The sequence below is a fragment of the Acipenser ruthenus genome, chromosome 45 (assembly GCF_902713425.1).
Source record: "Acipenser ruthenus chromosome 45, fAciRut3.2 maternal haplotype, whole genome shotgun sequence".
NCBI lineage: Eukaryota > Metazoa > Chordata > Actinopteri > Acipenseriformes > Acipenseridae > Acipenser > Acipenser ruthenus.
In genome coordinates this window covers 1,911,806-1,939,500 of record NC_081233.1, presented here as the reverse complement: position 1 = coordinate 1,939,500, position 27,695 = coordinate 1,911,806, and the positions used below count along the sequence as shown (strand labels likewise).

Below are 27,695 nucleotides of genomic sequence, written 5' to 3'. Positions count from 1 at the left end.
CAGAAGAAGAAGAAGAAGAACGCGGTCGCACACGGACAGAGAGAGAGAGAGAGATACCGGACCAGGTAAAGTGGTTTATAGTAAAAAATATTTGCAGGATGATAATAATGACAGAATATTACTAACATTGTGTGTGTGTGTGTGTGTGTGTGTGTGTGTGGTGTATGTGTGTGTGTGTGTCAGTGTGTTTGTGTGTGATGTGTGGTGTGTGGTGTATTGTATTGGTAAAATATTCCTTATCTATTACAGATAGTTTAAACTGTAGGCTATGGATAATGTTTAAACAGTTGGACTATGCAAATATAACAGCTAAATTCCAATTCAGACACTTACAATCTGGCTTACCTAAATTTCCTCCGGTAGTTGAATTGGCTAAGCAATTCCTCACTTCTCCCACTTTAACTGTTGTGTCAGTGTGCTGGCAAAGTAAACAGCTGACACGTGTAAAGAGCTTTGGTATCCTATGCGATGAAAGGTGCTATATAAATCCAAGGTATTATCTTTCATTTAAATAAAGAACTTTTTAAAACTAGGGGTACAATGATTTTGGGAGTTAAAAGTGTTTGAAGACCCTGAAACGTGGTATGCTGGCAGCATAAGCAGCTCTCTAATTGCGCCTGGAGTTTCAGAACCTTCCATTTCCATTCCATTGCTTATCAGTGCCCGCTTTGGGATGCTGGTAGAGGGCACAGCAAGTTTTTATTTAGCACGTTCTTATCTCAAACTCAGCTGTGGGTAAACACAAAATGCAAGACAGGTTGTTTATAATTAGGCTTGCTACTCTCTACCTGCCTTTAAAGCTGTAATTAACATTGTTAAACCAACTCAATTTCTTAATTACATCACGGATATGTGACAATGATGAAACGAGCTGAAACATGTTTCTAGCTATACATTCCTTGAACAAAACTGATCGCTTTACACTCACTGTAAGGATGATGTAGACACTACACTACATACCGCTTGTTTCATAAAATGATCGCTTTACTCTCACTGTAAGGATGATGATGTCACTACACTACACACCGCTTGTTTCATAAAATGATCGCTTTACACTCACTGTAAGGATGATGATGTCACTACACTACACACCGCTTGTTTCATAAAATGCATACTTTCTGCCTGGAGAAGCACATAAGAAATGCAGAATTAGCAACAAACAATGGGGGGATTCATTAAGTGTTTGAATTAAAAAGGGTGCAGTATAAATCTAGTGATATGGAGCAATGAATCTGCTAGCAGGGGTCTCCAATCCTGGTGTTGGAGGGCTGGTGTCCCTCCTGGTTTTTGTTCCAGATGTACGCTAAATTACTTAATTGGACCAATTAAGCACCTATTGGGTACACTGGTGCTGTTCTTGCGATGCCAACACTCTTTAAATGGAGCGTCTACGTGCCATGGTTCCAGAGATATGCTTAAAAACATGGAATTTTCAACTTTAATATTTGTGTTTTGCCATAGACCTGCATGGGAGGTGGGTGGGCTCTTATTTGACCCATAATCCTGCAACCACTGATCTCTTTAGGTGCTCACTGGTCTTACCTATCCATAGAGCCCACGTTCGAGCCTCTACGCATGTGCAGCGCAGAACTGCGTGCGCCTTTGTTTATTTAAAGTGACATACACACAAAAAACGTTTTTGTGAAGGATTGCGCTGAATGGGCATGCAAACTCAGGCTGCTTCTCTGATCACAAAACACTACGTCTACGTGCCACGGTTCCAGAAATAGGCCTGAAAAATTGCTTTGTTCATATCACCCTATATGTAAAAATAGCAGTTTGTAGTTCCAGTTCTGCTTTCCTTAGGTTGCACAAATCACACTATCGCCTTCTGCTTAAAACCATCACTTTTAGTGCATATTTATGGAAAAGAAGCACCTAAAACCACCATTCAAATGGTTCTAGACTCAGAGGACCAGCCTGAATGTAACACGCCCAGTTTCGTAGCAATTATTTGCAAAAAAATATTTTCGGGTGTTCAGCCCCATTCTATGGCAGGGTTGAAAAACACATTTTCAGGCATATTTCTCGAACCCGAGCACGTATAAACCACCATTCAAAGACCGTTCAAATTCTAGACTCGGGAGCACCCCAAACCACCTCCTAAAACAGCGTGTGTTTACCCAAAAACTCGAGTTAAAAAAATTAACGAAAAAATTAACTTGCCGAACCGTCCTGGCACCTAGAACCGTGGGGTCCCACCGCAAAAAAATAATCAAGTCCCTAACCCCCATAGAACCAGAGATACGCCCCATCAAAAATGTCCAAAAAAGACCCTTCTCCCATGACCCCGGGGCCTAGATCCCGGGTTGAACTTCCTAAGGTCATGTCTGGGGGACCTCTTTCACAAAGAGCCACCTGTTTTCAATGCTCCATTGTCATCACATTTTCACATTTTCAGCATGATGGGGTGTCAAGGTTAGATTTCCAGGTTGGCAAAAAAAGTCTAAATTGGAGTCCTTTCCAGCTGGGGACACATGGACCCCCGTACCGATTTTCACGTCTCAGGAACCCCTGGAACCCAAGATATAGCACCCTGAAAAATGTCTTTGGGAAATCCCATTATAAAACACCTTCGGTACAACATCCTCAAACGTGGCCGATGTATTTCTTTTGCCAAGACTCCTGTGCATGCAGAGTTAGTTGGCCCAGGGGTCGTGGAGATATGGGTACGATAAGAAACCACCCCCCTCCCTATGGCAAAGAGTACTCCTGGGTTCGTTGGCCCAGGATTTGTGGACTTATGGGGAATCCCATTAATGGGAAATCCCATTAAAAAATGGCGGATTTGGTAGAAAGTAAACATGTCATATTTAGGTCCGCCAAATGGCAGTCGGGGGTTGTAGGAACCCAAAGGAACGAATTTTCTTTAGCTAAGACTGTTGTGTATCTAAAGAGAGTACTTCCGAGTTTGTAGGCCCAGGGGTCGTGGAGATATGGGTGCAATAAGATACCACCCACCGACCTCAATTTCCTATGGCAAAATACATATAAAAAATGTTCATTATATATAAGACCTGAAACATGCACATTTTGTAGTGTATTTATGCAACAAAAGCACCAATTAAGTCCATTCAAAGTGTTTTGTGATCACAGTATCAACCTGGGTGTATCGGAGCATAGTTTTGCATCGAAAGTGTTGCGTGCACGAGCGGAGGCAACAAAAACCACTATATACCTTATTCTTTAAAGTATCACTTTGTAGTGCAAATTTGAGGAATGCAACCACTTAGCAACTTGGTACAGAGTACCTTTAGGACATGCAGATAATAAATCCAGAACACAAGTGTCTAGCTTGCCTTAGACGGATGCAAACCACTATACTGCAGTGTATTGCTTTATATGCAGAAACGGGCAACTACAAGAGGGTGTCAGCTAAGCTGTAAATGGGCTGGGAGGCTGGAAATTGCTACAGAGTATCTGTGGGACATGCAGATAATGAATCGAGAAGCTTGAGTGTCTAGCATATTTGGTTCCCATGCAGTACCTGTCCTTAGATGGCCGAAACCAGTGCATCGCTGTATAACTGTACACCCTATAAATATCAGTTTTTATTGTGTATTTGAGGAACACAACCACTTATAAACTTCATTTGAATTGGAGTGCAGGTTTGGTGCAAAAGAGGGGGGGAGGCAAGGGGATATAAGGGAGTGCAGGGAAAAGGCTGGGAAGGGTAGGGTAAAATATAAACTACTACAATCATTTATTTTCATTTTCGACTCCCAGTCCCCTTTCCCTCACTTTATGATTTTATTTTGTGATTATTTAATTATTGTAAAAATAAACGGCCTTCATTTACTCACGGTTGCAGTCTCATTTCTGTCCCAAAATGAACCCGAAACGCTACAATATATTGATGTACATTACATAAAAAATGAGAATACCGTGTTCCTTCTCAAAAATGGTAAAGGAAAATTTTCATGTATCTATTTCAGTGCAATGTAGTTTCTTCATTGTAATAAAGAAATGTTTTTTTTTTAACATTTACATTTTATTTCTGTTTCTTCATAAAAAATAATGTTTTCTGGGGAGAGTAAAAAATACATTAACTTTAATTCATGTACTAAGGGCTACTCTTAAATGAATTCACGATCCAGTTTATGGTAAACTGTGTATGCATGACTTAGAAACTTGGCTGTCAGCTGAGTCCCAAAAACTGGGCTGAATTCGGAAATGCAAAGCGGCCCTGAATTTGGGACATTATCTGAAAAGCAAAGCGGCCGTAAATGAAAACAGGGGCAGTCTATATGTAAACCTGTGATTACATTAGAGATAAACTAATGTATCCTGTAACAGAACTGTAATAGTGTGGAAGCTATACATTTGCTATTAAAATATATTGTACAAATGATTATAGATATATGCTATTTGAAAGAAAAAAGTACACCACCACAGAAAGCCAATTCTTACATTCGTGCATAACATGACAATTCATATAAAGTAATAACCCATAGTTTGTGATATTAGTACAGCAATCTCTCTCTCTCTCTCTCTCTCTCTCTCTCTCTCTCTCTCTCTCTCTCTCTCTCTCTCTCTCTCTGATCGCAATGTTAAAATGCCTGCAAGCTTTCCCACTCGTCTGATGTCATAGACTGCAAGACTGTTATGTGGTTCCATCCCAAAAACTGGGCCTGTGTCATACCTCTAGATTTGCTTTGCAACAAGAACCTGAAAGGGCAGTGCCTCAGGGCTCGGGCTGCAACTAAAACAATACACTCTTAGAACAAATGTATTCAAAACAACCCATAATGTGTTTTGTTTTTTTACATGTTACTGAGTGGAATTAAGGACAACACATTATGTTGACCTTGAAGGAGGTCCAGTTACCTCTCAAGTTCAATGTGGTCATAAAACGTAGAAAATAAACATCTCACACACGGATAACATCTGGCAAAGATCCAGACGTAAACAATAAGGAGGAAAGTCTGTGAGACTCATCATCTCAATGGTCAGAGTATGGCAAGATTAATACCTAAATCAAGTTCACATATGGTCACACGTCCCCCCCTTTCAAAGATAACAGTAGGTCTGAAGACTAGTTCAGTCAGTGTCCAAAGTATTGGGCTGAGCTGAATATCACCAAAGGTGAAGCCTTTGGAGTTGATGCCAGCACCAAACTAATACTATTGTATTTAAAGTGTACTCACGCAAAAGTGTCTTTCTGTTCAAACAAAATCTTCACTTTATGGAAAAATACAATTTCCAGCAAGTTGTTTATAGGAAGACAATAAAAATTAATAAATGAAAAAATCCCAAGGGAAGCATCTCTTGAAAAGGTGCACACACAGCTTTGGACTGAAGCCACCTTATAAATCAGAACAAATCCACTCGTTTCCATAGTTCTATCGTATTGCATTGCTTTTAATGTTTCGGGATAAGTGGGTTATAATATTTATTGTATATGTGGCCAGCTAATGGCTGTAGAGTTACTTATGTGATTTAAGAATTGACGTTTTGAAATTGTGTTGCAGAGGAAGGAAAGCTGAAGAATAAGAGATTTGGAAAAAACGAACGGTGAAGAGGAACTACCTGATATGGCAAATTCCGGGTAAATCTATTCCTGATTTCTTTGCCTGGTCCAGCTTTTGGTCCAGACCTCGCTTCCACGACACTGCAGCACCATGTTGGCATTGTTCTGTCACTGTTATGAAAGCATGTTGTTTCAATGATTTTTTTTTTACATATTTTTTTTCCACCACCATACCAAGAACCAAGATTGAAAAAAATGTCTATTAAAAAATCAAAATGATTATTAATGATGATTATTGATATGAGTCTGATTCTCTCAACAGAGGAAGAGTCCAGAATATGGACTGACTCCAAGCAACAGTTATGAGTTAATTCCACTGGACATGTCTGTACAGAATCCTCTCTGATTTCTGCTCCAGTTTACTATTAAACACTCTGCTGCTGATGAGACTCCAGTGCAGCAGCAAGTTTAGCAGCAGCAGTATTATTGAAAGTGTGTCCAAAGGAGAAATGAGGCTCACTGAGGCAGGTAGAGATGGACAGAGACAGAGAGTGAACAAGGAGACATCACTTCAATCATGTACAGAAAAAAATGATTATTTATGAGGAGGAGTATTGATATCAGTGTGTGATTCTATCAACAGTGGGGATGACCAGGAGGAGGAGCAAAAGAGAGAGATGGAGGAGGAGCAAAAGAGAGAGATGGAGGAGAAACAGAGGAGAGAGATGGAGGAGAAACAGAAGAGAGAGGCAGAGGAGAGGCTGAAAGAGATGGAGAAGAAACAGAAGAGAGAGGCAGAGGAGATGCTGAAAAAGATGGAGAAGAAACAGAAGGGAGAGGCAGAGGAGAGGCTGAAAGAGATGGAGAAGAAACAGAAGAGAGAGGCAGAGGAGAGGCTGAAAGAGATGGAAAAGAAACAGAAGGGAGAGGCAGAGGAGAGGCTGAAAAAGATGGAGAAGAAACAGAAGAGAGAGGCAGAGGAGAGGCTGAAAGAGATGGAGAAGAAACAGAAGAGAGAGGCAGAGGAGATGCTGAAAAAGATGGAGAAGAAACAGAAGGGAGAGGCAGAGGAGAGGCTGAAAGAGATGGAGAAGAAACAGAAGAGAGAGGCAGAGGAGAGGCTGAAAGAGATGGAAAAGAAACAGAAGGGAGAGGCAGAGGAGAGGCTGAAAAAGATGGAGAAGAAACAGAAGGGAGAGGCAGAGGAGAGGCTGAAAGAGATGGAAAAGAAACAGAAGAGAGAGGCAGAGGAGAGGCTGAAAAAGATGGAAAATAAACAGAAGGGAGAGGCAGAGGAGAGGCTGAAAGAGATGGAGAAGAAACAGAAGAGAGGAATGGAGGAGAGACTGAAAGAGATGGAGAAGAAACAGCAGAAAGAGATGGAGAGGAATCAGAAGAAGGGCAAAAAGAGGTATCTTCTATGCACAGTCCAGCAGCGTGTCTCTTCTATATCAGTTTATATGCACAGTCCAGCAGTCTGTCTCTTCTATATCAGTTTCTATGCACAGTCCAGCAGCCTGTCTCTATATCAGTTTATATGCAAAGTCCAGCAGCCTGTCTCTATATCAGTTTATATGCACAGTCCAGCAGCCTGTCTCTTCTGTATCAGTTTATATGCACAGTCCAGCAGCCTGTCTCTTCTGTATCAGTTTCTATGCACAGTCCAGCAGCCTGACTCTATATCAGTTTATATGCACAGTCCAGCAGCCTGTCTCTTCTGTATCAGTTTATATGCAGTCCAGCAGCCTGACTCTATATCAGTTTATATGCACAGTCCAGCAGCCTGTCTCTTCTATATCAGTTTATATGCACAGTCCAGCAGCCTGTCTCTTCTGTATCAGTTTATATGCACAGTCCAGCAGTCTGTCTCTATATCAGTTTATATGCACAGTCCAGCAGCCTGTCTCTATATCAGTTTATATGCACAGTCCAGCAGCCTGTCTCTTCTGTATCAGTTTCTATGCACAGTCCAGCAGCCTGACTCTATATCAGTTTATATGCACAGTCCAGCAGCCTGTCTCTTCTATATCAGTTTATATGCACAGTCCAGCAGCCTGTCTCTATATCAGTTTATATGCACAGTGCAGCAGCCTGTCTCTATATCAGTTTATATGCACAGTCCAGCAGCCTGTCTCTTCTATATCAGTTTATATGCACAGTCCAGCAGTCTGTCTCTTCTTCTATATCAGTTTATATGCACAGTCCAGCAGCCTGTCTCTTCTGTATCAGTTTATATGCACAGTCCAGCAGCCTGTCTCTTCTGTATCAGTTTATATGCACAGTCCAGCAGCCTGTCTCTATATCAGTTTATATGCACAGTCCAGCAGCCTGTCTCTATATCAGTTTCTATGCACAGTCCAGCAGTCTGTCTCTTCTATATCAGTTTATATGCACAGTCCAGCAGCCTGTCTCTTCTATATCAGTTTATATGCACAGTCCAGCAGCCTGTCTCTATATCAGTTTATATGCACAGTCCAGCAGCCTGTCTCTATATCAGTTTATATGCACAGTCCAGCAGTCTGTCTCTATATCAGTTTATATGCACAGTCCAGCAGCCTGTCTCTTCTATATCAGTTTATATGCACAGTCCAGCAGTCTGTCTCTTCTATATCAGTTTCTATGCACAGTCCAGCAGCCTGTCTCTATATCAGTTTATATGCAAAGTCCAGCAGCCTGTCTCTGTATCAGTTTATATGCACAGTCCAGCAGCCTGTCTCTATATCAGTTTCTATGCACAGTCCAGCAGCCTGTCTCTTCTGTATCAGTTTATATGCACAGTCCAGCAGTCTGTCTCTTCTATATCAGTTTCTATGCACAGTCCAGCAGCCTGTCTCTATATCAGTTTCTATGCACAGTCCAGCAGGCTGTCTCTTCTGTATCAGTTTATATGCACAGTCCAGCAGCCTGTCTCTATATCAGTTTATATACACAGTCCAGCAGCCTGTCTCTTCTGTATCAGTTTATATGCACAGTCCAGCAGCCTGTCTCTTCTATATCAGTTTATATGCACAGTCCAGCAGCCTGTCTCTTCTATATCAGTTTATATGCACAGTCCAGCAGTCTGTCTCTTCTATATCAGTTTATATGCACAGTCCAGCAGCCTGTCTCTTCTATATCAGTTTCTATGCACAGTCCAGCAGCCTGTCTCTATATCAGTTTATATGCACAGTCCAGCAGTCTGTCTCTTCTATATCAGTTTCTATGCACAGTCCAGCAGCCTGTCTCTTCTATATCAGTTTATATGCACAGTCCAGCAGCTTGTCACGGGAGGGTGTGTTTCTAATGAACAACCAAATGTCTTTAATGAGGATTATTGATATGAGTATGTGATTCTCTCAACTCTCTCTCTCTCTCTCTCTGTCTCTCTCTCTCTGTAGTTCTCCATGTCCATGTTGCTGTTGCTGTTCCTGTTGCTGTTCCTGTTGTTCCTGTCGCTGTCCCTGTTCCTGTCCCTGTCGATGTCTCCATCGCTGTCTCCGTCGATGTCTCCGTCGCTGTCTCCGTCGATGTCTCGGTGGTTCTTCCAATGGCCCTCCCGGTATTCCTGACTGTTGCCCTCCCGGTATTCCTGTCTGTTTCCCTCCCGGTATTCCTACCTGTGGCTCTCCCGGTGGCTCTCCTGGTTGCTGTTTCATTGGTCTTCCCTGTTGCTGTCCTTGTTGTTTCCTGGTTCCACTCCTATACATCGGCTCAATAATTCTACTGCTGATCTCCATTTTCAAAGTAAGAGCAAGCACTGTTCTGAAACTAAACCCAATCCAACAGACAGACAGAGCAGCATTTGGGACTTAGTGTCAATTCAATGCAGTTTCCACTAGAAGTCTTTCTCACTGAGTCTTCTTCAGTGTCAATTCAATGCAGTTTCTACTAGAAGTCTTTCTCAGTGAGTCTTCTTCTGTGTCAATTCAATGCAATTTCCACTAGAAGTCTTTCTCAGTGAGACTTCTTCAGTGTCAATTCAATGCAGCTTCTACTAGAAGTCTTTCTCAGTGAGTCTTCAGTGTCAATTCATCAATGCAGTTTCCACTAGAAGTCTTTCTCAGTGAGTCTTCTTCAGTGGCAATTCAATGCAGTTTCACTAGAAGTCTTTCTCAGCGAGTCTTCTTCAGTGTCAATTCAATTCAATGCCACTAGAAGTCATTCTTAGTGTGTCTTCAGTGTCAATTCAATGACACTTGAAGTCTTACTCAGTGAGTCTTCTTCAGTGTCAATTCAATGCCACTTGAAGTCTTTCTCAGTGAGTCTTCTTCAGTGTCAATTCAATGCAGTTTCCATAAGAATAAAGTAGGTCTGAAACTGCACACTTAAATCCAGACTTAGAGAAATCAGCATACTGGAAGACTGACAGATTTAACTTTTTCAATTTTTGGCCATGACTTTCCATGACAATTTTTTTTTTCCCAGGATTTTCAAGGATTTCTCGAGAACATGAAAAGCGTGTGGTCAATCCCAGCTCTGCTCGCTGTTATATTCAGTGCTCTGAGTCTCATTGTCTTCCTGACTCTCTGCTGTCTGCGCAAGGATCACAGGTGCATCTTGGCTGGGATGTTCCAACTCATGGCCTGTGAGTTACACACAAGAGGGAGGGAGAGAGAGAGGGATTGAGAAGGGGCCAGGGCAGGGAGGGGGAGGGAGGGAGAGAGAGGGTGTTAAAGGAGAGGGAGGGAGAGAGGGATATTACAACTGATGGCCTGTGAGTTACACACAAGAGGGAGGGAGAGAGGGAGGGATTTAGAGGGTGGCAGGGCAGGGAGGAGGATGGAGGGAGAGAGAGGGTGTTAAAGGAGAAGGAGGGAGAGAAGGATATTACAACTGATTGTCTGTGAGTTACACACAAGAGGGAGGGAAGAGGGAGAGGGTGGTAGGGCAGGGAGAGGGGTAGAGGAGAGGGAAGGAGGGAGAGGGGTAGAGGAGAGAGAAGAAGAGAGGGAGGAAAAGGGAGACTGGGGAGGGAGCATAAGGGAAAGAGAGGGAGAGATGGAATATTCCAACTGCTGGCCTATGAGTCACACAGGCTACCTGTGGAAGTAACGTTGTTTAATTGAAACTCTCTCCCCTCTTCCCCTCTCTTTCTCGTATAGGTTTTGTCATCGGGAGTGTTGCCTCGATCTTCACGTACCAGTTTTTAAAGAACAAACAGGAGGACTATTCGAGACTTTCCTATGCCTGGGCATCTTTCTCTCTGTCCTTCATCATCTGTGTGAAATATTTTGTACTTTGTAAGAAAGTGAAAAAGGAGAGGAGGATAGGGGGGGAAGGGAGGGAGAGGAGGGTAGAAGAGGGGAGATGGGAAGAGATGAGAGAGATGGGAGGAGGGGAGGGGGAGGAGAGAGCTGAAGAGGGGAGAGTAGAGAGGAAGATGAGAGGAAGAGAGAGGAGAGGAGAGGAGAGAGAAGGGAGAGTATTGAAGAGGAGAGAGGAGGGGATAGCAGAGAGGGAGATGAGAGGAAGAGAGATGAGAGGAGAGGAAAGAGAAGGGAGAGTATTGAAGAGGGGAGAGGAGGGGAGAGGAGAGAGGGAGATGAGAGGAAGAGAGGAGATAGTGAGATGAGAGGAAGAGAGAGGAGAGAGGGAGATGAGAGGAAGAGAGAGGAGAGGAGAGAGGGAGATGAGAGAAAGAGAGAGGAGAGGGGGAGGGGAGAGGAGAGAGGGAGATGAGAGGAAGAGAGAGGAAAGAGGAGAGGAGGGAGACTACTGAAGAGGGGAGAGGAGAGGAAGGGAGGGGAGAGGAGAGGAGAGGAGAGGAAGAGAGGAGAGGATAGAGGGAGATGATAGAGGAGAGGAAGAGAGGGGAGAGGAGAGAAGAGGAAGAGAGAGGAGAGGAGAAAGAGAGAGGGGAGAGGAGAGGAGAGGAAGAGAGGGGAGAGGAGAGAAGAGGAAGAGAGAGAGGAGAGGAGAGGAGAGGAGAAAGAGAGAGGGGAGAGGAGAGGAGAGGAGAGGAAGAGAGGGGAGAGGAGAGGAGAGGAAGAGAGAGGCAAGAGGAGAGGAGAGGAAAGGAGTGGATAGAGGAGAGGAGAGAGAAGAAGAGCATTGATATCAGACCTGCGGAAATTAACTATTTAAACTTTTTTTTTTTTTTAAAGCACACAAAGTTAATATTATTTGAAGATAGTTAAATATCTGTTGTGGAAAGTAAATATTTAAAATATGTAAAATAGTTATTCCACCTGCTGCCATTAACAGAGCAGCTCACAAAAGGGAATTCATTCATTCAGTGATCAAACTCCTCACTGTTGAGCTCTTTACTCCTCATTGGTTAAAGTCAGACGCCCATTTTGAAGTGATTGAAATGAATGTGTTTATATTTATTTATTTAGCATTCTACTTCAAAGAAAACCTCATCAATAACCACCAGTTACAAACCTGAAAACAGTTGAAAATGTTTCTTTCAGCTATAAATACTTATACCTGTACTTAAATATTTCAATTTGAATTTACTTTCCTTAAATATTTAAATATTTTCAAATAATTCACTTTGTGAAAAAAAATATTTAATTATACATCAACTATTTGATAGTTGATATATTTTCAAATAAAATATCAAATGTAACTACATTCGAAACCTCTAATATCACTTTTAAAGGGACTGTACAAAAACAGCGACAATAAACAGAGTTGTGACATTATCAGAAGTTAACCAATAACTAAAATAAATGCACTATGATGCTACCGTTATTAGAAGAAACCCCCAGCTTTAATAAAACTCTCCTTCAGTTTACCGTGTGCAAAATTCCAGAAACTACCACCACATGATGCACTTTTGGGAATTAATATATACTGTACACTTCTTTTATTTAGTTCCAATACATATCATTTATTAAATCGTTTTTTTCTCTCTCCTTCCTCAGATAGAGCAATTACAGCCTTTCTGTCTAAGGTTATATCGGATCGTTTCCGAGCCTTTTCCATTTTCATTTGTAAAGTGCTGTATCCACACGCATATCGAGGCCTTAAAGGGCTACTATAAACCCAAACATGAAAAATGAAATATCTTTGGTTACCACTCAGTTTCCTTTTTTTTACTTTTTTTCTGTTATTTTTGCTTTCTGGAACTCAATTTTTAATGATTTAGAAACATAAAAACACCAGCTTCACAATTGCCACACTGCAACTAGCTCATGGAATTCTGAAGCACCCGGCCACTCTACATCACTTCCTGTTAAAAAGGATCATGGGAAATGCAGTGCCTGTGTTTGGTCGGAGCACTCTGAAAGAGTGGAAACAATCTGCTGATGTTAATCAGATGCGTTTCAACTCGTTCAGTGTTTCTAAACTGAAAACTCACTTTTATACTCAAACTTTTATTCTGGGACTTGTTTTTACTGCTGTTCTGTTTTATTGTTTATATTATATGCGACCTACAACTTGTTATTGTTTTATCTGTCTTGTTCTTGTTAAATGCTTTGGGGTATTCTTCATGAAAGGCGCTGTAGAAAATGCAGATTATTATTATATCAATGCAGCTCAAGCAGCTAGTAATAGACAATGAAGCGTATGTTTAATGAAATACCTGACGGATAAATACAACAATTTTTAAATGGGACTTTTTGTAAGTTTATGGGGTTTGAACGATATGCAAATTGTATCCATTGCATTCAAGTATTAATTGTCATTATATATTGTTATTCGTTTATTTTTCAGTTTTACTCCAAGTTTATATATCTATATTTCTATAACGCCTGCACTTATTTCACCGTTTCATATTTTGTAAACTTTGAATTTTCAAAAAACCTATGATGTAAAACTTTCTTTTCTTTTTCTTTTTTTGCAATTAATATTTGATTACTCTTTTTACAAATACAATCTAATAAAAAAGAAGCCAAGTTAGAAGCAACACTTGTGTGAATCTTGGGCCCCAGCACCTTTCCAAGTGTGCCTATTTGCTTGATGCTTGACAAGGTTGCCCCAATTGCTTCTCCTAACTTGTTCTTTTGTGTTTGATATCACCCCTTTAAACGGCTGTTGCGTTTTTCTAAATTGTTTTTTTAAGGTTTTTGTTATAGATGTGTATATATATATATATATATACTTGTGTGTGTGTGTGAGTGTGTAGCAATGTTGTATAATATGTTCCAAGTCTATGAACCTCATGCACTACACAGCGGTAACGTGTTTACCAGGCAGTAAGCCTCTTACCTCATGCTTTGTACACCCGCTGTATTCACTTACCAGTAAAAGTAACCTTACATGTGGCAAACAATGCACAGAAAAAGTACCGCGTTCTGGTCATTTAAATATAATTAATGATGTTAATGGATGGAAATGTATGCACATTACATAAAAAATACCACGAGGGAGGTGTTTGATATGCAAGCCATTGTTCACTAAAGAGTGCTGAATTTTTTAGGTCCTCAAAGCGTGTTAAAAACAATATCTGCAAATAGGGCAGACCATAGCAGCGACCATAGAAACATCCTAACTGCCAACCTCTTCAATCTTATTTTACAGATCGCCCGAAGTACAACTTTAGGAAAATGTATTTTTTCCCCACGTTGTATGCCTACTGGATTTAATTAATTAATTATTTTCAATACAACGTTCATTTTAAATATATATATATATATACATACTTGAAGCGTAACCCCAAGTCAATTAAAGCCTATTGGACATTTTTTTTAAAAAGTGTTTTTAAAGTGCATAAAATATAGAAACATAACATAATAATAATGTTTATTTTATTACATTTCAGTAAAACATACTTGAATGCAAAGATTTGTTCAAATACATCCACATATATTTTTATTAAAAAAAATGCATATTACATATATGACTTGGCGGAAGTGAACCCGGACCTCTGGATTTGAAGTATTTGAAGTAAAGCGTTGTATTAGTGGTTTGTGTCTTCTTTTGGAAATACACCATCAAAACGTTTCGATAGTGCACCTACGATGCCGTCAGCAAGATTTTACTCTGTGAGCGTGCGTGACTGAACACCCCGAGCGTCTGCAGCTTCAGAGGATCCACAGACCTGTTGGGGTTTGTGTCACGTGATGTATTGCTTCATGCGAACCAATTGAACCTTTGATGCACAACACTGTTTCCTTCTAATGGTCCGAGACGAGTCGAAGCGGGTGAGGCTTTGTACCCATCACTACTGTAGTGTATTTGGGTAAACCGTGTGTTTTGTGTTGGAGTTATATGTCAGGTAAACAGCTTAGCTGTCCTGCATGCTAGACAGGTACCTGCATATGTGTTTAGTGAGGCTCTACGTTTGAGTGAGGCTTTTGTTTTGTTTCATTTTGTTTGTTTTGTTTTTGTGATTATTAAAAATAGCGCGTAGCGCTTTAAAAACATTCAAATCCTGTGTCTGGGTCTATGTTTTAAGGGGCAAACAAGCCGACGACAGAGAGGCTACGTTACAAATATATATTATATATATATATATATATATATATATATATATATATATATATATATATATATATATATATATATATATATATATATATAAAAATCTTGACAAAAGCAGACAATTGACACTTTGAAACACAATTTAGGAATACATGTCATAATAGCCTACTGTTTTACAGTCGATTTGGATTTGCAAATAATCAATAAGAAAGCATTGAAATAATCAAGAAGCAAGCATTGAAATAATCAAGAAGAAAGCATTAGTAGTAAAGGCACGACAGCGTCTGTCACTTTTCTAAGCCCCGCCATTTCGATTGATTTATGACCCTAAGCCCCGCCCCGTTCACACCTTTTGATTGATTTATGACCCTAAGCTCTGCCCCTATTGGGTGATTTATGACCTTAAACCCCGCCCCTTTCCATGCCTCTGAGTGATTTATGACCCTTAAGCTCCTCCCCTTTTCCCCACGCTTTGATTGATTTATGACCCTTATGCGCCTCCCCTTTTTCCCATGCTTTGATTGATTTATGACCCTTAAGCCCCTCCCCTTTTTCCCATGCTTTGAGTGATTTATGGCTCTAAAGCCTCACCCCCTTTTTCCCACGCTTTTGAGTGATTTATGACCCGTCCCTTTCTACCGGACATCCGTCAAAAATGCCCTCCCTAAAAATGGTGTCTGTTATACCTTTATTTTATAGACTATTACAAAGAAAAGAAAGAAAGAAAGAAAGAAAGAAAGTTGTATTGTAGTGCATTGTTTTTTGACTATGTTTGAGAACCTCTGTAATAATAACCAGGGGTTATTACCATACAGAGATTCTCTAAACACTTCTTAGTATGTTTGAGATCCTCCATAACAAAAACCAAGATTATTAACATACAGAGAGTCCCAAAACATTTTTTTATTATGTTTGAGACCCTGCTTAACAATAATCAGCAGTTATTACCATATATGCATAAACATAGAAAAGAGTCTCATAATCAGTATATTATACACATATTATACCGAAAATTAACAAGACTCAAGTGCGCTGGGCCCTACATTTCGGTTGGATTTCCAGGCCGTGGTAGGTAGATGTGTCAATTCCATAATAAACATGTATCCATCTAATGGTTGATTTTAATATTACAACATGTTCTAAAAAATGATTTAAAGTTGTTTTTGAATACAATAAAGGTTAGCACAGGCTGCATTGTAAAGGATTTAGGGTATTTTGGGAACCTACCCATAATGCCCCTGTATTTGCATACTGGTTTCTATTAACATTACAGAGAACTCTAAAAAACGATTTAAAATGTATTTTAGACATTGATAAATGTTACCACTACGTTCTTTGTCTTATTGTGCTTGTTTTAAAACCATACACGACATGGTTAGGTATAAGAATAATATTTTTTCTGTTAAAAAAATGTATCAATGCTGCTGTATTAAGCATGCCGCCTACTGCCATCTGCTGGTTGAATTGAATATTGCAGTGGCTACGACCTGGTTATGTGTAACGTCCTCTTAAAAACGATTTAAAATGTATTTTAGACGTTGATAGATTTTACCACTACGTTCTGTGTCTTATTGTGCTTGTTTTAAGACCATACAAGACGTGATTAGGTACAAGAATAATATTTTTTCTGTTAAAAAACTGTATCAATGCTGCAGGATTAAGCATGCCGCAGACTCTGTCTGTAGCTCGTTTTTAAAATACTAGCATCGGTTTCTAATTATTTTCAAAATAAATATTGTAAAAAAGCATGTTTGAAAGTGAAAACTAATGTTTTAATATGAATAAAAGTCTTATCGATAGTTTCAACTCACTTACATCCGCAGGCTGTAAAAATAGACGCTGTGTAACAAGGTTACGTCTAATTGATCGTTCTGTGTACTGTATTCAAATGGGGTAGACATCTCTTTGAAAGAATCAATCTCCAGGCTGTAATTTTTTTTTTTTTTTTGTGCTACGGAGGGTGTGTGTATTTTATGGTTAAATCCTGGGGTGTTTCTCAGAACTAGTAAAAAAAATATAAAAACACAAGTTACATTATAATGTTTTTTTGACTATGTTTGAGACCCTCTGTAACAATAACCAGGGTTATTAACAAACAGAGAGTCCCTAAACATGTGAAAGCGTTTTCTCATCAGTGTGTTTATACACATATTACACTGAGCAATAACCCACAACAGCATCCATTAAATGTGCTGGGGGGCCCTACATTTCTGTGGGATTTTCAGGCCGTGGTAGGTAACTGTGTCCATACACATGGTTCTATGTAATGGTTGATTTTAATATTCTAAAAAACAATTTAAAGTTGTTTTTGAACCCAATAAAGGTTAGCACAGGCTGAATTGTAAAGGTTTTAGGGTTTTTTAGGAGCCTCCCCATAATGCACCTGTATTTGCATACCGGTTTCTATTAACATTACAGAGAACTCTAATTATTATTATTATTATTATTTATTTATTAGCAGACTCCCTTATCCAGGGCGACTTACAATTGTAAGCAAAGACATCTAATTAATGTTATTTTTGAAGCTAAAAAATTTGACCACTACATTCTTTGGCTTAATACGTGATTAGGAGTAAGGGTCATCTTTTCCTGTTAAAACTGAATATATTTTGGGATTTCTCAGGACTAGTAAGAAATTATAGAGAAAGCAGCAGAGTTATGGGGAATATGGTGAACAGACCCTGTCTTTTGGCCAAGAAGAAAGAAGCAGTCTTAGAGAAGAAAAGGTACAAAAACCTGTTTTTTATTTAGTAAGAGATTTTTCTTAAATAAGAGTCTTAACTACTATCCTTCAGAAGAATACATCTTACATAAAGGTTTCTTAATCAATATGTAATATTTTAAACCATTACACTGAAAAAGAACCTTATCTAACTGTGAAAAGTCTATTGAGCCTGTTCTTTTTTCAGGGAGGTAGACTTGGGGGTGGGCTGTTCACTGTGTAATTATTTATTTTTTTATTATTTATTTCTTAGCAGACGCCCTTATCCAGGACGACTTCCAATTGTTACAAGATATCACATTATTTTTTACATACAATTACCCATTTATACAGTTGGGTTTTTACTGGAGCAATCTGAGTAAAGTACCTTGCTCAAGGGTAATGCATGGACTGTTCCCACAAGGCTGTTGGCTGATATTCGAATACGGGGTCTTTCTATCTACTGTATACAGTTTCTCTAATTATTTTCAAATTAAAGTTCTAAAAACAAAAAATAAATGAAAATCTTTCGAAGTTGGCTGTTTGGTCGTGTGTAAATTCAATTCTTTAATAATTACAATTATTTTAGTTAAGATGAAAACATTTACAAAGCGATGAAATTAATAAATACACAAATAAATAAATACATGTCTGCTGTTCAATTACAGTCTATAATTGTAGACAGTGTTCAAGTTTGTTACAAATATTTTAGTTCAGATGTAAGCAGCGACAAACTATGGACGCTTATCTTTGAATTGATTGAATGGAGGTCAGAAATTGTTTTACAATCACAAATGGTCGGACATTATGTAAAAAACAAACAAAAAAACAAACATGTTTTTAGTACTGTGTTTCTGATTTTACTGGGCGGATAGGCAGCTGCAAATGTGATATGGTTGTCTTTTTATGACACACTTAATATGATCTAACTTAACATGATATGGCCTGTATGTTATAATGTTTAAGATTTTACTGTATTTAACTAAGTATTTGCATTATTTTAACATATTCATTTTAGATCTTGAAACAAAATGACATACTTAAAATACCTGAAAATCTTATCAAACACCTTTGTGGTATTTTTCATACATGTGGATAGAAAAATAATTTCTCTACATAAGTTATTTGGGCCTCATTTATTTTGGAATTGTTTCTTTTCTGTTAGATTAAGATTTTTTGCTGTCAAATTATAATAGATATGTTATAAATTTCAACCTTCACCAGCGTGTGTATAAAGAAAATCAGCATATATCTAAACTAGCTGTTTTAAAACAGAAAGCTTCCTGTTAAACATAACACCACAGTCAGCATATCTCTAAACTAGCTGTTTTACATTCTTAAAGAATACAACCACCAAAGAATAATATATTTAGAAGCCATGCGAAAAACATACAAAGAAGCAGTACCCATATATACGTGCACTTTATTTTAGGGTTAATAGATTCCTTGTATCGGCTCTTCTGTTTATGTTTGACACGTCTGTGGCGCCGGGACAGGCAGCCTCAAAACAAGTCCAGAACAGTTGAATAGGGGTGCCGACACAGCTTTGAACTATTGAGGACGTCTCCTGTCTTTGTAAAGCAGCGTCATAAAACGCCTTTGCTTAATTTACATGTTAAGATCTCGAACAACCCCCCGGCTGTTTTTGACCCATGACAACGATGTTACTTTTTTTTTTGAACCCTCCACGCACACCCTAGGTATCTCCACTTGTTCGTTCAGTAACGGGGGTGTACACTTTCAATCGGAGGACTCTTTGAAACGCCATAGGTAATTTAATGTTTTTGTGTTTTCTTTATTTTGTGTTTGTTTTCAGTTGATGTTCATTTGTTTTTAAAAGGCGATCTTTCAGTATAGTTTAGTGAATGTTACTTGTATTCATTCTTTCTTTCTTTATTTTAATTAAGTCAATCTATCCTATACATATGGAGGCAAGCTTCCATATGTATCCCCCTATGACGGCTGCACGTTCGAGAAGCCCACCCCTCGCTCCGAAAAACACATTTTGTACACAGAATATTTTAGGAATAAATTAAGTAAAACAATAAAATGTTTTTTTTTTTTTTTATTTAGAAAATAAAACTAAACTTATTGTTTTTTCGTTTTTGGCTGGGTTATTTTTGGTACTTCAAGTGCGATTTTGAAGAAAACAAAAGGAAGCACGGTCTCTGTATATGCGTTGCTGTCGTGCAAAATCAAATACAGTAGACCTGTTTACTGTAAAATAAATTAGAAGGAAGTAATAAAGTGGAGTAGGTTCATGCCTCTATCTTATAGGCCTTCTTCAATTTAGGCCGCTAAAATTTCAGTTTACTAAAGACCCTGTATTTATTTATTTATTTATTTATTTATTTAAGACGTGAGTAGATTGTAGATAATATATTTCCTAAAAACAATCGCTATACTGTATTTTTATAAATTAGTAAACGATTACTATAAGCAAGTTTTTTCATTTTAAAATTCTGAGCGTCAAAAGTTTTTACAAGTACTATCATGGACCGTCTTCTGTGTTGAAACTCAACAAGCAAAATAAAATGTCGGATAGTAAACAATTTGTGTACGTAACAAAATGACCTATTTCCCTCTTGCAAAAGGTATGAAATCATCCATCTGGTGATATTTTAGAAGAGGCTGTTACAGAGTATGCAGGATTCAGGTAACACCGCTAGGGTAGGAATACATTTGGCCACCCACGAGTATCACCGTTCCCCTTAATCACTTTTTTCATGATTAAAATACACGTTGTTTTAAGTGCATGTAATAGATGATGCTTGCAAACTCTATGCAGTAAGCTTGTATTGCAGGAGCACATCGGGGCCAAGTACAGAACTGCATCTAACTTACTTGGTCAAAACAGATTTAACAGGGACAGCTCCATGAACGTTATCCTTCACGTTTATTTTTCTATTACCATTTCATTTAAGGCTGAGGAGTTTATCAAATGTATTAATAAAGTATCACCAGTACAGAACAGAAATAGTTCACTATGATTATGAATAGTAAATTCAGAGAAGCTCTGAAAAACTTTCACCGTCAGTACATAATATAACTCTTTATTTAACATTATTTATAGCATTATCATGTTTCTCAACGGCTATTCTGCACAACATACAGTTCAAATTCAAATTAATGGAACATATTTTGATTTTTGTAGGAAAAATGTAACTACAGTAAGAGCCCTTAAATAAACAGTAACGTAGCTGTTATAAAACAGAAAGCTTACTGTTAAAAGTAACACCACTTATTTATTTAAATTCATCCAAATATTAGTTGGCTACGGTGTATTTATTTAAATAGTAATTTTAAGTATTAATATTTTTGACGATGCATAACAGCTTTTTTGTTTAAAAATAAGTTACAAGAAATTACATTTCAGTCATTATTTTTATTCCTGTTGTAATCTGTGCTTTATCTGTTTCAGCCATGTTTTATTGTACACTTATTTACAGTGTAATTCCGTTCTTATAGGTTACAAAGCACCCCTGTTAACACCGTCACTATCCCCTCCTTCATAAACTTTATATTAACAGGCCAAACACACACACACACAGCAATCACTACCCCCAAACTTCATCATTAGAAACACTCATAAATATAAAACTACCCAATTGTTATTACATTTATGTATTTAATTAAATACAGCAGTGCGGCAGGAGTGTGGAGTAGTGGTTAGGGCTCTGGACTCTTGACCGGAGGGTTGTGGGTTCAATCCCCAGTGGGGGACACTGCTGTTGTACCCTTGAGCAAGGTACTTTACCTAGATTGCTCCAGTAAAAACCCAACTGTATAAATGGGTAATCGTATGTAAAATAATGTGATATCTGTATAATGTGAAATAATGTGATATCTTGTAACAATTGTAAGTCGCCCTGGATAAGGGCGTCTGCTAAGAAATAAATAATAATAATAATAAAATGGTAGGGCTTTCAAAGTAGTTTAAACTTGTTTATTTTGTCTCTGTACCACAGACGTAACAACACAATGAGAATATTAGCATACAAACATTTGTTGGTGAGGGGGGTGTAAGGACAGTATGGCCTGGTTGATGTAAACAATAGATACGTTAAAACCATTTTCCAGAGCAAAATGATTCGTATCAGGAAGGTGTGTGTGTGTGTGAGTGTGAGTGTGAGTGTGAGTGTGAGTGTGAGTGTGAGTGTGAGTGTGAGTGTGAGTGTGTGTTGTGTGTGTGTGTCAGTGTTCAGTGTGTGTGTGTGTTGTGTGTGTGTGTCAGTGTGTGTGTGTGTGTCAGTGTTCAGTGTGTGTGTGTTCAGTGTGTGTGTTGTGTGTGTGTGTCAGTGTTCAGTGTGTGTGTGTGTGTGTGTGTGTCAGTGTGTGTGTGTGTGTCAGTGTGTGTGTGTGTGTGTGTGTGTGTGTCAGTGTTCAGTGTGTGTGTTCAGTGTGTGTGTGTGTTCAGTGTGTGTGTGTGTGTGTGTGTGTGTGTCAGTGTTCAGTGTGTGTGTCAGTGTTCAGTGTGTGTGTTCAGTGTGTGTGTGTGTGTGTGTGTGTCAGTGTTCAGTGTGTGTGTGTGTGTGTCAGTGTTCAGTGTGTGTGTCAGTGTTCAGTGTGTGTGTGTGTTCAGTGTGTGTGTGTGTGTCAGTGTTCAGTGTGTGTGTGTGTGTGTGTCAGTGTTCAGTGTGTGTGTGTGTTCAGTGTGTGTGTGTGTGTGTCAGTGTTCAGTGTGTGTGTGTGTGTGTTCAGTGTGTGTGTGTGTGTGTCAGTGTTCAGTGTGTGTGTGTGTGTTCAGTGTGTGTGTGTGTGTGTGTGTAAATATGGTTTAAACTGCAAAGTGTTGAAACATTCATAAAAAATTACCAAAAGCACATCCCTACTAAATATACTTGTCTTTTCAAACTGTCTCTCCTCTACCCGTCCTCTTCTCTTCAATCAGATTCCTGTCAGCTCACACTGGACCCCAACACAGCGCATAGAAACCTCTGTCTGTCTGAAGGGAACAGAAAGGTGACACGGAGGAGAGAGATCCAGCGATGTCCTGATCACCCAGAGAGATTTGACAGCTCTACCCAAGTGCTTTGCAGAGAGGGGTTGTCTGGGACTCGCTGTTACTGGGAGATTGAGTGGAGTGGGGGAGGGGCTGATATAGGAGTCACATATAAAAGGAATCAGCAAGAAAGGAGAGGATCTTTCCTGTGGTCTTGGATACAATGACAAATCCTGGAGTTTGTACTGCTCTGATTCCAGTTACTCTGCCTGGCACAATACCAATAAAACTGCAATAACTGCCCCCCGCTCCCCCAGAATAGGAGTGGATCTGGACTTTAATGCCAGCACTCTGTCATTTTATGGTGTTTCTGACACAATGACCCTCCTGCACAGCTTCCAAACCACATTCACTGAGCCGCTGAGCTCGGGTTTTGGCTTGGTTATTATTCCACTGTAACAATCTGCAGCTGAACTAGACTGTTTTGTGTTGTAAGAAAACCTTTGTATTGAACTCTGTCTGTCCTCTCCACTCCTCGGGTGAAGGGAATGTTCAATCTGACACAACTTTGGATGAACGTTAGGGGGTAAAATGGCGCCCTGTCACAGACGGTTCTGGCACGTCCCTTGTGTGCTATATGTCATTAGATCCTTTTGTATGGAAGACCTGGCTTGTAAGGGGGTTCAGTTCTTTGAAGATCCAGATTCAGTTAAAATGTGTGTGGTCTGATTATAGTAAGGAAAAACTAAAAGTATTTAAATAAATAAGAAACCTATTATACTAACATGAAGTAAATGTATGAGGATGTTAGTCTGTATTAAAGTAATGCAGTCCTAAGTTTTAATATTCAAGGTTGCATTATTCTGCCAAGCAGGTGTCTAATTAAAATTAACCTTTTGCCTTCTGTGTACACCAATGGAGTAAAATGAAATTACAATATCTAGGAGTGACTGCTATATTGAGGTATCTGAATTAGAAACACATATTGTAAAACCATTTAAAGTTAAACTGTTGAAAGAACATATTAAAAGCTTAGCATAACAGAATAATTGATCTGCTTGACTTTGAATGTTTTAAACACATTGTTAAGACAAATTTGAGATAATGTTAAATATACTTTGTATTGGTTTAAGGCTCTACTGTAATGCAAATAGAATGTAAACGCAGGAGCGAGCATTTCATTTAATCAATTTAAGAATTAGTTTAGTTTCTGTCTTCAACTAAACAAAAAGTATTTTGGACATTACAATATCAATTAAACTAACAAATATAAATGTTTAGTTTATATAAAGGTTTTACTGCATACAAACAAAGGAACTATTAAGTAAGACAATAAAACAAAATAATATGTTCTATAACAGTAGTGTTTAATAATCTTTAGTTTGTATGTGTAGTGTGAAAGTGCTATGAATAATCCCTATGTTAAAAATATGTGTTAGGATTTTGGACTGCATGATATGCTGGCTTGCTCCAAATAGTCTCTCAGGACTGAGGGTCAAGTTTTTGTTAACACATTCCAGTTTGATGTAGAATGTTGCTGTGCTGAGTAGATGTGTGTGTTAATATGCTTGCTTTAACTAATATAGAATTTTGATGTAAAAAGGGAATAGAGGTTTTTTAGGAGAAGAGGAAAAACTGGAAAGACTTAAAAGAACCAGTACACTGCATGACTGGTTTTAGAATAGAACTTGTAATAAGTCTTTGATTTAAAAAGAACAAGTATTCTAAAATAATGTATTCTGAAGTAAGGGGAATATGATAAATTGAACTAATACAGTCTTAATGTTGCTACTGGTAAACAAGAAAAGAGTTAAGTCTTATTTGATAAAAATAGGAAGCTTTAATCTAAAATAAAGTTCCGAGTTGAAAATAGTGCAGCAAATACAATAATGTGTTTAAAAATAAGGCTGAATAAAAATAGAAAATAACTTTGAAAGGCAGCAGATAGATTGAACACAAGAAAACATACTGTTGTGAACTTTCTGTAAACCTGTTTCTAGTGAGGTCGCTGCTTGGTACAGAGAAGTGCTTTTGGCAGACGAAGCAGGAATCCTCCTTATCAGTAAAACTTAGGTAGTAAAGCTCTCAGTTATGAAGTGGGAATACCTTCTAGTCTCAAAAAAGGGAGTTTAGAATAAAGATAGACTTTTTTAAGTAAACATTAGAAAATAAGTAGTTGCCTGGTAAAGATGAAGCGAGATAAGTAAGATGTGGAATGAGTAACTAGAAAAACCATTAATCAAGCACTGAAGAAGACACTGTCTTAAAAACCAGCTTGCGTTTGCTGAATTTTGTACAACCAAAGGGGGGTCAGACTTGGTCCAGTTAATGTGAGGCTGTTATGTTTTTAATGTGTTAAAAAAGACTACAGCGCTAAAAACTTTACTGAGAGTTTTAATAATTAAATAACTCTGTGAAAAGAGGGATAGGGTAGTAACTCCCTATCAAACCTACTAAATGTATTGTTACCACACATCTGTATATGAAGGAAAACCAATTTGAAAAGATGATATGCTATGAAGGAATATATTGTAGAACCAGGTTTATATAATCAAACTAAATGTCGATGTTGTATATAACAAACAGCATCTCTTTTAATACACATGCAAACTTGGTTTGTATTGTATTGTAGCAAGGACCTTGTGAATTTTGGTTCACCCAACTTCTAAGATAAAAGAGGGTATTTTGTAATCCCATTAAAAATAATGGACAAAAATGCCTTTTCAGTGTTAAGATAAGAGCTATGAATTACATACATTAGCTGGAAGTCTGGCAAGGTAGGAATGTAGAAAAATTAGGTCATGATCCAATGTTTTGGACAGGTGTTAAACCTTAAACTTGTTGGCATATGACTCCAATTAAGTTTGAAAAGCTGGTTGGAATTTTTAGAGTTTGTCATTTTTCAAAAGATAAGAAACTGTCAAAGCAGATTGATGATCAGATTTAATTGGGACTTCTCCTGTATTTCAATGGGGAAAAAATCCTATAAAAACTCAAAGTAAATTCATATTGAGCAGCAGAAAATTAGATCTGGCAAGCCGCTGTGGTCCGTGCTCTCAGAGTCTCTGCAAAACTGATTGCTGTCGAACTCAGAAGAATCGGCCTTTTAAAGACAGTTCCTTGTTCTTTTGCTTATTATGGTAAGCATATATTTGACTATTGCATCTCACATGTATTGACTACATTGCTATCATGTATGAAACCTTGTTTTAGTATTAAGAGGGTGATATATTGAATGTGCTGAAACGTATTAATGGGTGCTTTAAGCTTTTTTGCTTAGCCGGCCCGAGGGCTTTGCATAACATATATAAATTGTATTATTATATTGAAGTATCAATGCTGAACTTGTAAACAGCTCTGGAACGCCCAGTTGCTTGGTATGCGCAACCAACCAATCCAATATTAACGCAGTTAATAAACTGAACGAGCATTATTATTGCTCAGATTCATAAAAATTCTAAATAAATGAGTCTGTGTGATTTTCTTGATTACTAAAGGTTGTCTGGACATGCAGCTCGTCCAGTGCATGAACAAAAACCACTAGGCGTTTATAACATCTCTGTCCTCCTAAACGTCTCCCCTGAGGTTAAGAGTGTGTGCAGAGCAAATATATAAATAAAAGAGTACGTAAAAACCTGAACCCTGACAGTAGACTCAACTGACCCGTTGGCAACACACTCCTTGTGAAAACGTCCTGTCTTGTGTTTTCTACCTGCACAAAAAATACAATTTGATATTGAAATAGGAACAAATCTACATAAACAACGGAGGATATTAATAGAGAAGGGCTGTGTTTACAATATAACTTATCCTTTCACCAGGAACTTTACTGCATGTTTAATTGAGATGACGAAAACTACACTATCTACACTTGTCAACAATGTAATTACTCTGGCATCACCACAGCATTGTCCGAGTAGTTTAAATATTATACTGGGGTGTATGTCATAGGGAATGCCTCCTGGTGAAAAATAAAATAGTAGTTTGTTTTTTTTTCTTTTCATAATGTACTGTGTGTGTGTGTGTGTGTCAGTGTGTGTGTGTGTGTGTATATGTCGGTGTGTGTCTGTGTCAGTGTGTGTAAACCTGTATTCTCCTGCAGAAATACAACTGAAATAAACAGGGAAATACAGAACCATTATGTAGGAAAACAATGTGAAACAACTTATTTCGAGTCAGGTTAAAGAATCTGCCTAGTTGTTTCTTTACTCCTTGTAACACAGATATCTAAAAGAAATGCGCCAAATACTGCAAAAAAACCCCCAACCAATTCAATAAAGAAATGCACATTCGCGTTGTTAATCAGCAACACTGCGCAGTGAACTCGTCAGCAGTTTCGTGTTAACACGCGCTCACAGACCAGGGACAGTGGTGGGCGGGTCTTTGCTGGCCTGTTTTTCAATCAGGTCCGATCTGTGTCTATATAAGAGAACACCGAGTGTGTTGTAACCATTGTGTTAGTTTCTTAATACCTATTGAAGTTATATATGGACGAGGCAAAGGCGGTAATGGACTCTGAGCAGGGGGCGCTAAGCGTCATCGTAAAGTACTCCGTGATAACATCCAGGGCATCACCAAGCCAGCTATCCGTCGTCTGGCTCGCCGCGGAGGAGTGAAGCGAATCTCCGGGTTGGTCTATGAAGAGACCCGCGGGGTGCTGAAGGTTTTCCTGGAGAATGTGATCCGGGATGCCGTCACCTACACGGAGCACGCCAAGAGAAAGACCGTCACCGCGATAGATGTGGTGTACGTGTGACCGGTCCCATCTCGCTTGCTGCTCTGCGCTCCAGCTTGCTATGCCTTAAGCAATCACACCAACACAGCATGGCAGGTTCACGTAATATTTATTCCTGATGGACAAACAACTGTGGTTGGAACAGGCACTTCATACAATTACCTCTCTCTCCTATTTACCAAAAGTAAAATAGATTAGCATACTACACTGTCTCATAAATAGTTTTCATACTATAGTTCAGTGTATTTTCTCCACGTGTGTTATAATTAAGACCCGCCCGTATTGCTAGTTGTAGGCCACAAAACACAAAGGTACAGTGCGTGTCTCGCTTGTGTTCACACAAAACACAAAGGTACAGTGCGTGTCTCGCTTGTGTTCACACAAAACACAAAGGTACAGGCGTGTCTCGCTTGTGTTCACACAAAACACAAAGGTACAGTGCGTGTCTCGCTTGTGTTCACACAAAACACAAAGGTACAGTGCGTGTCTCGCTTGT

The 27,695-nt window shown here is 38.7% G+C and overlaps 1 protein-coding gene across 1 annotated transcript; it reads left to right on the top strand.

The window, feature by feature from the left end:
* Positions 1–27,080, top strand: LOC117404794 (E3 ubiquitin-protein ligase BRE1B-like). Its single transcript, XM_059013036.1, has 7 exons — positions 1–65; positions 5,472–5,548; positions 6,114–6,881; positions 8,848–9,193; positions 9,875–10,034; positions 10,552–10,817; positions 26,946–27,080. Exons 2-7 carry the CDS (start codon positions 5,535–5,537, stop codon positions 27,078–27,080), a joined length of 1,689 nt encoding a protein of 562 aa, XP_058869019.1. The 5' UTR covers positions 1–65; positions 5,472–5,534.
* Positions 27,081–27,695: the final 615 nt, after the last annotated feature.

Coding starts and splice junctions, on each gene's coding strand:
- LOC117404794 (XM_059013036.1), top strand. Junction 9,194..9,874: donor TGCTGATCTCCATTTTCAAA/GTAAGAGCAAGC, acceptor TTTTTTTCCCAG/GATTTTCAAGGATTTCTCGA. Junction 10,818..26,945: donor AGAGAGCTGAAGAGGGGAGA/GTAGAGAGGAAG, acceptor TACCTATTGAAG/TTATATATGGACGAGGCAAA.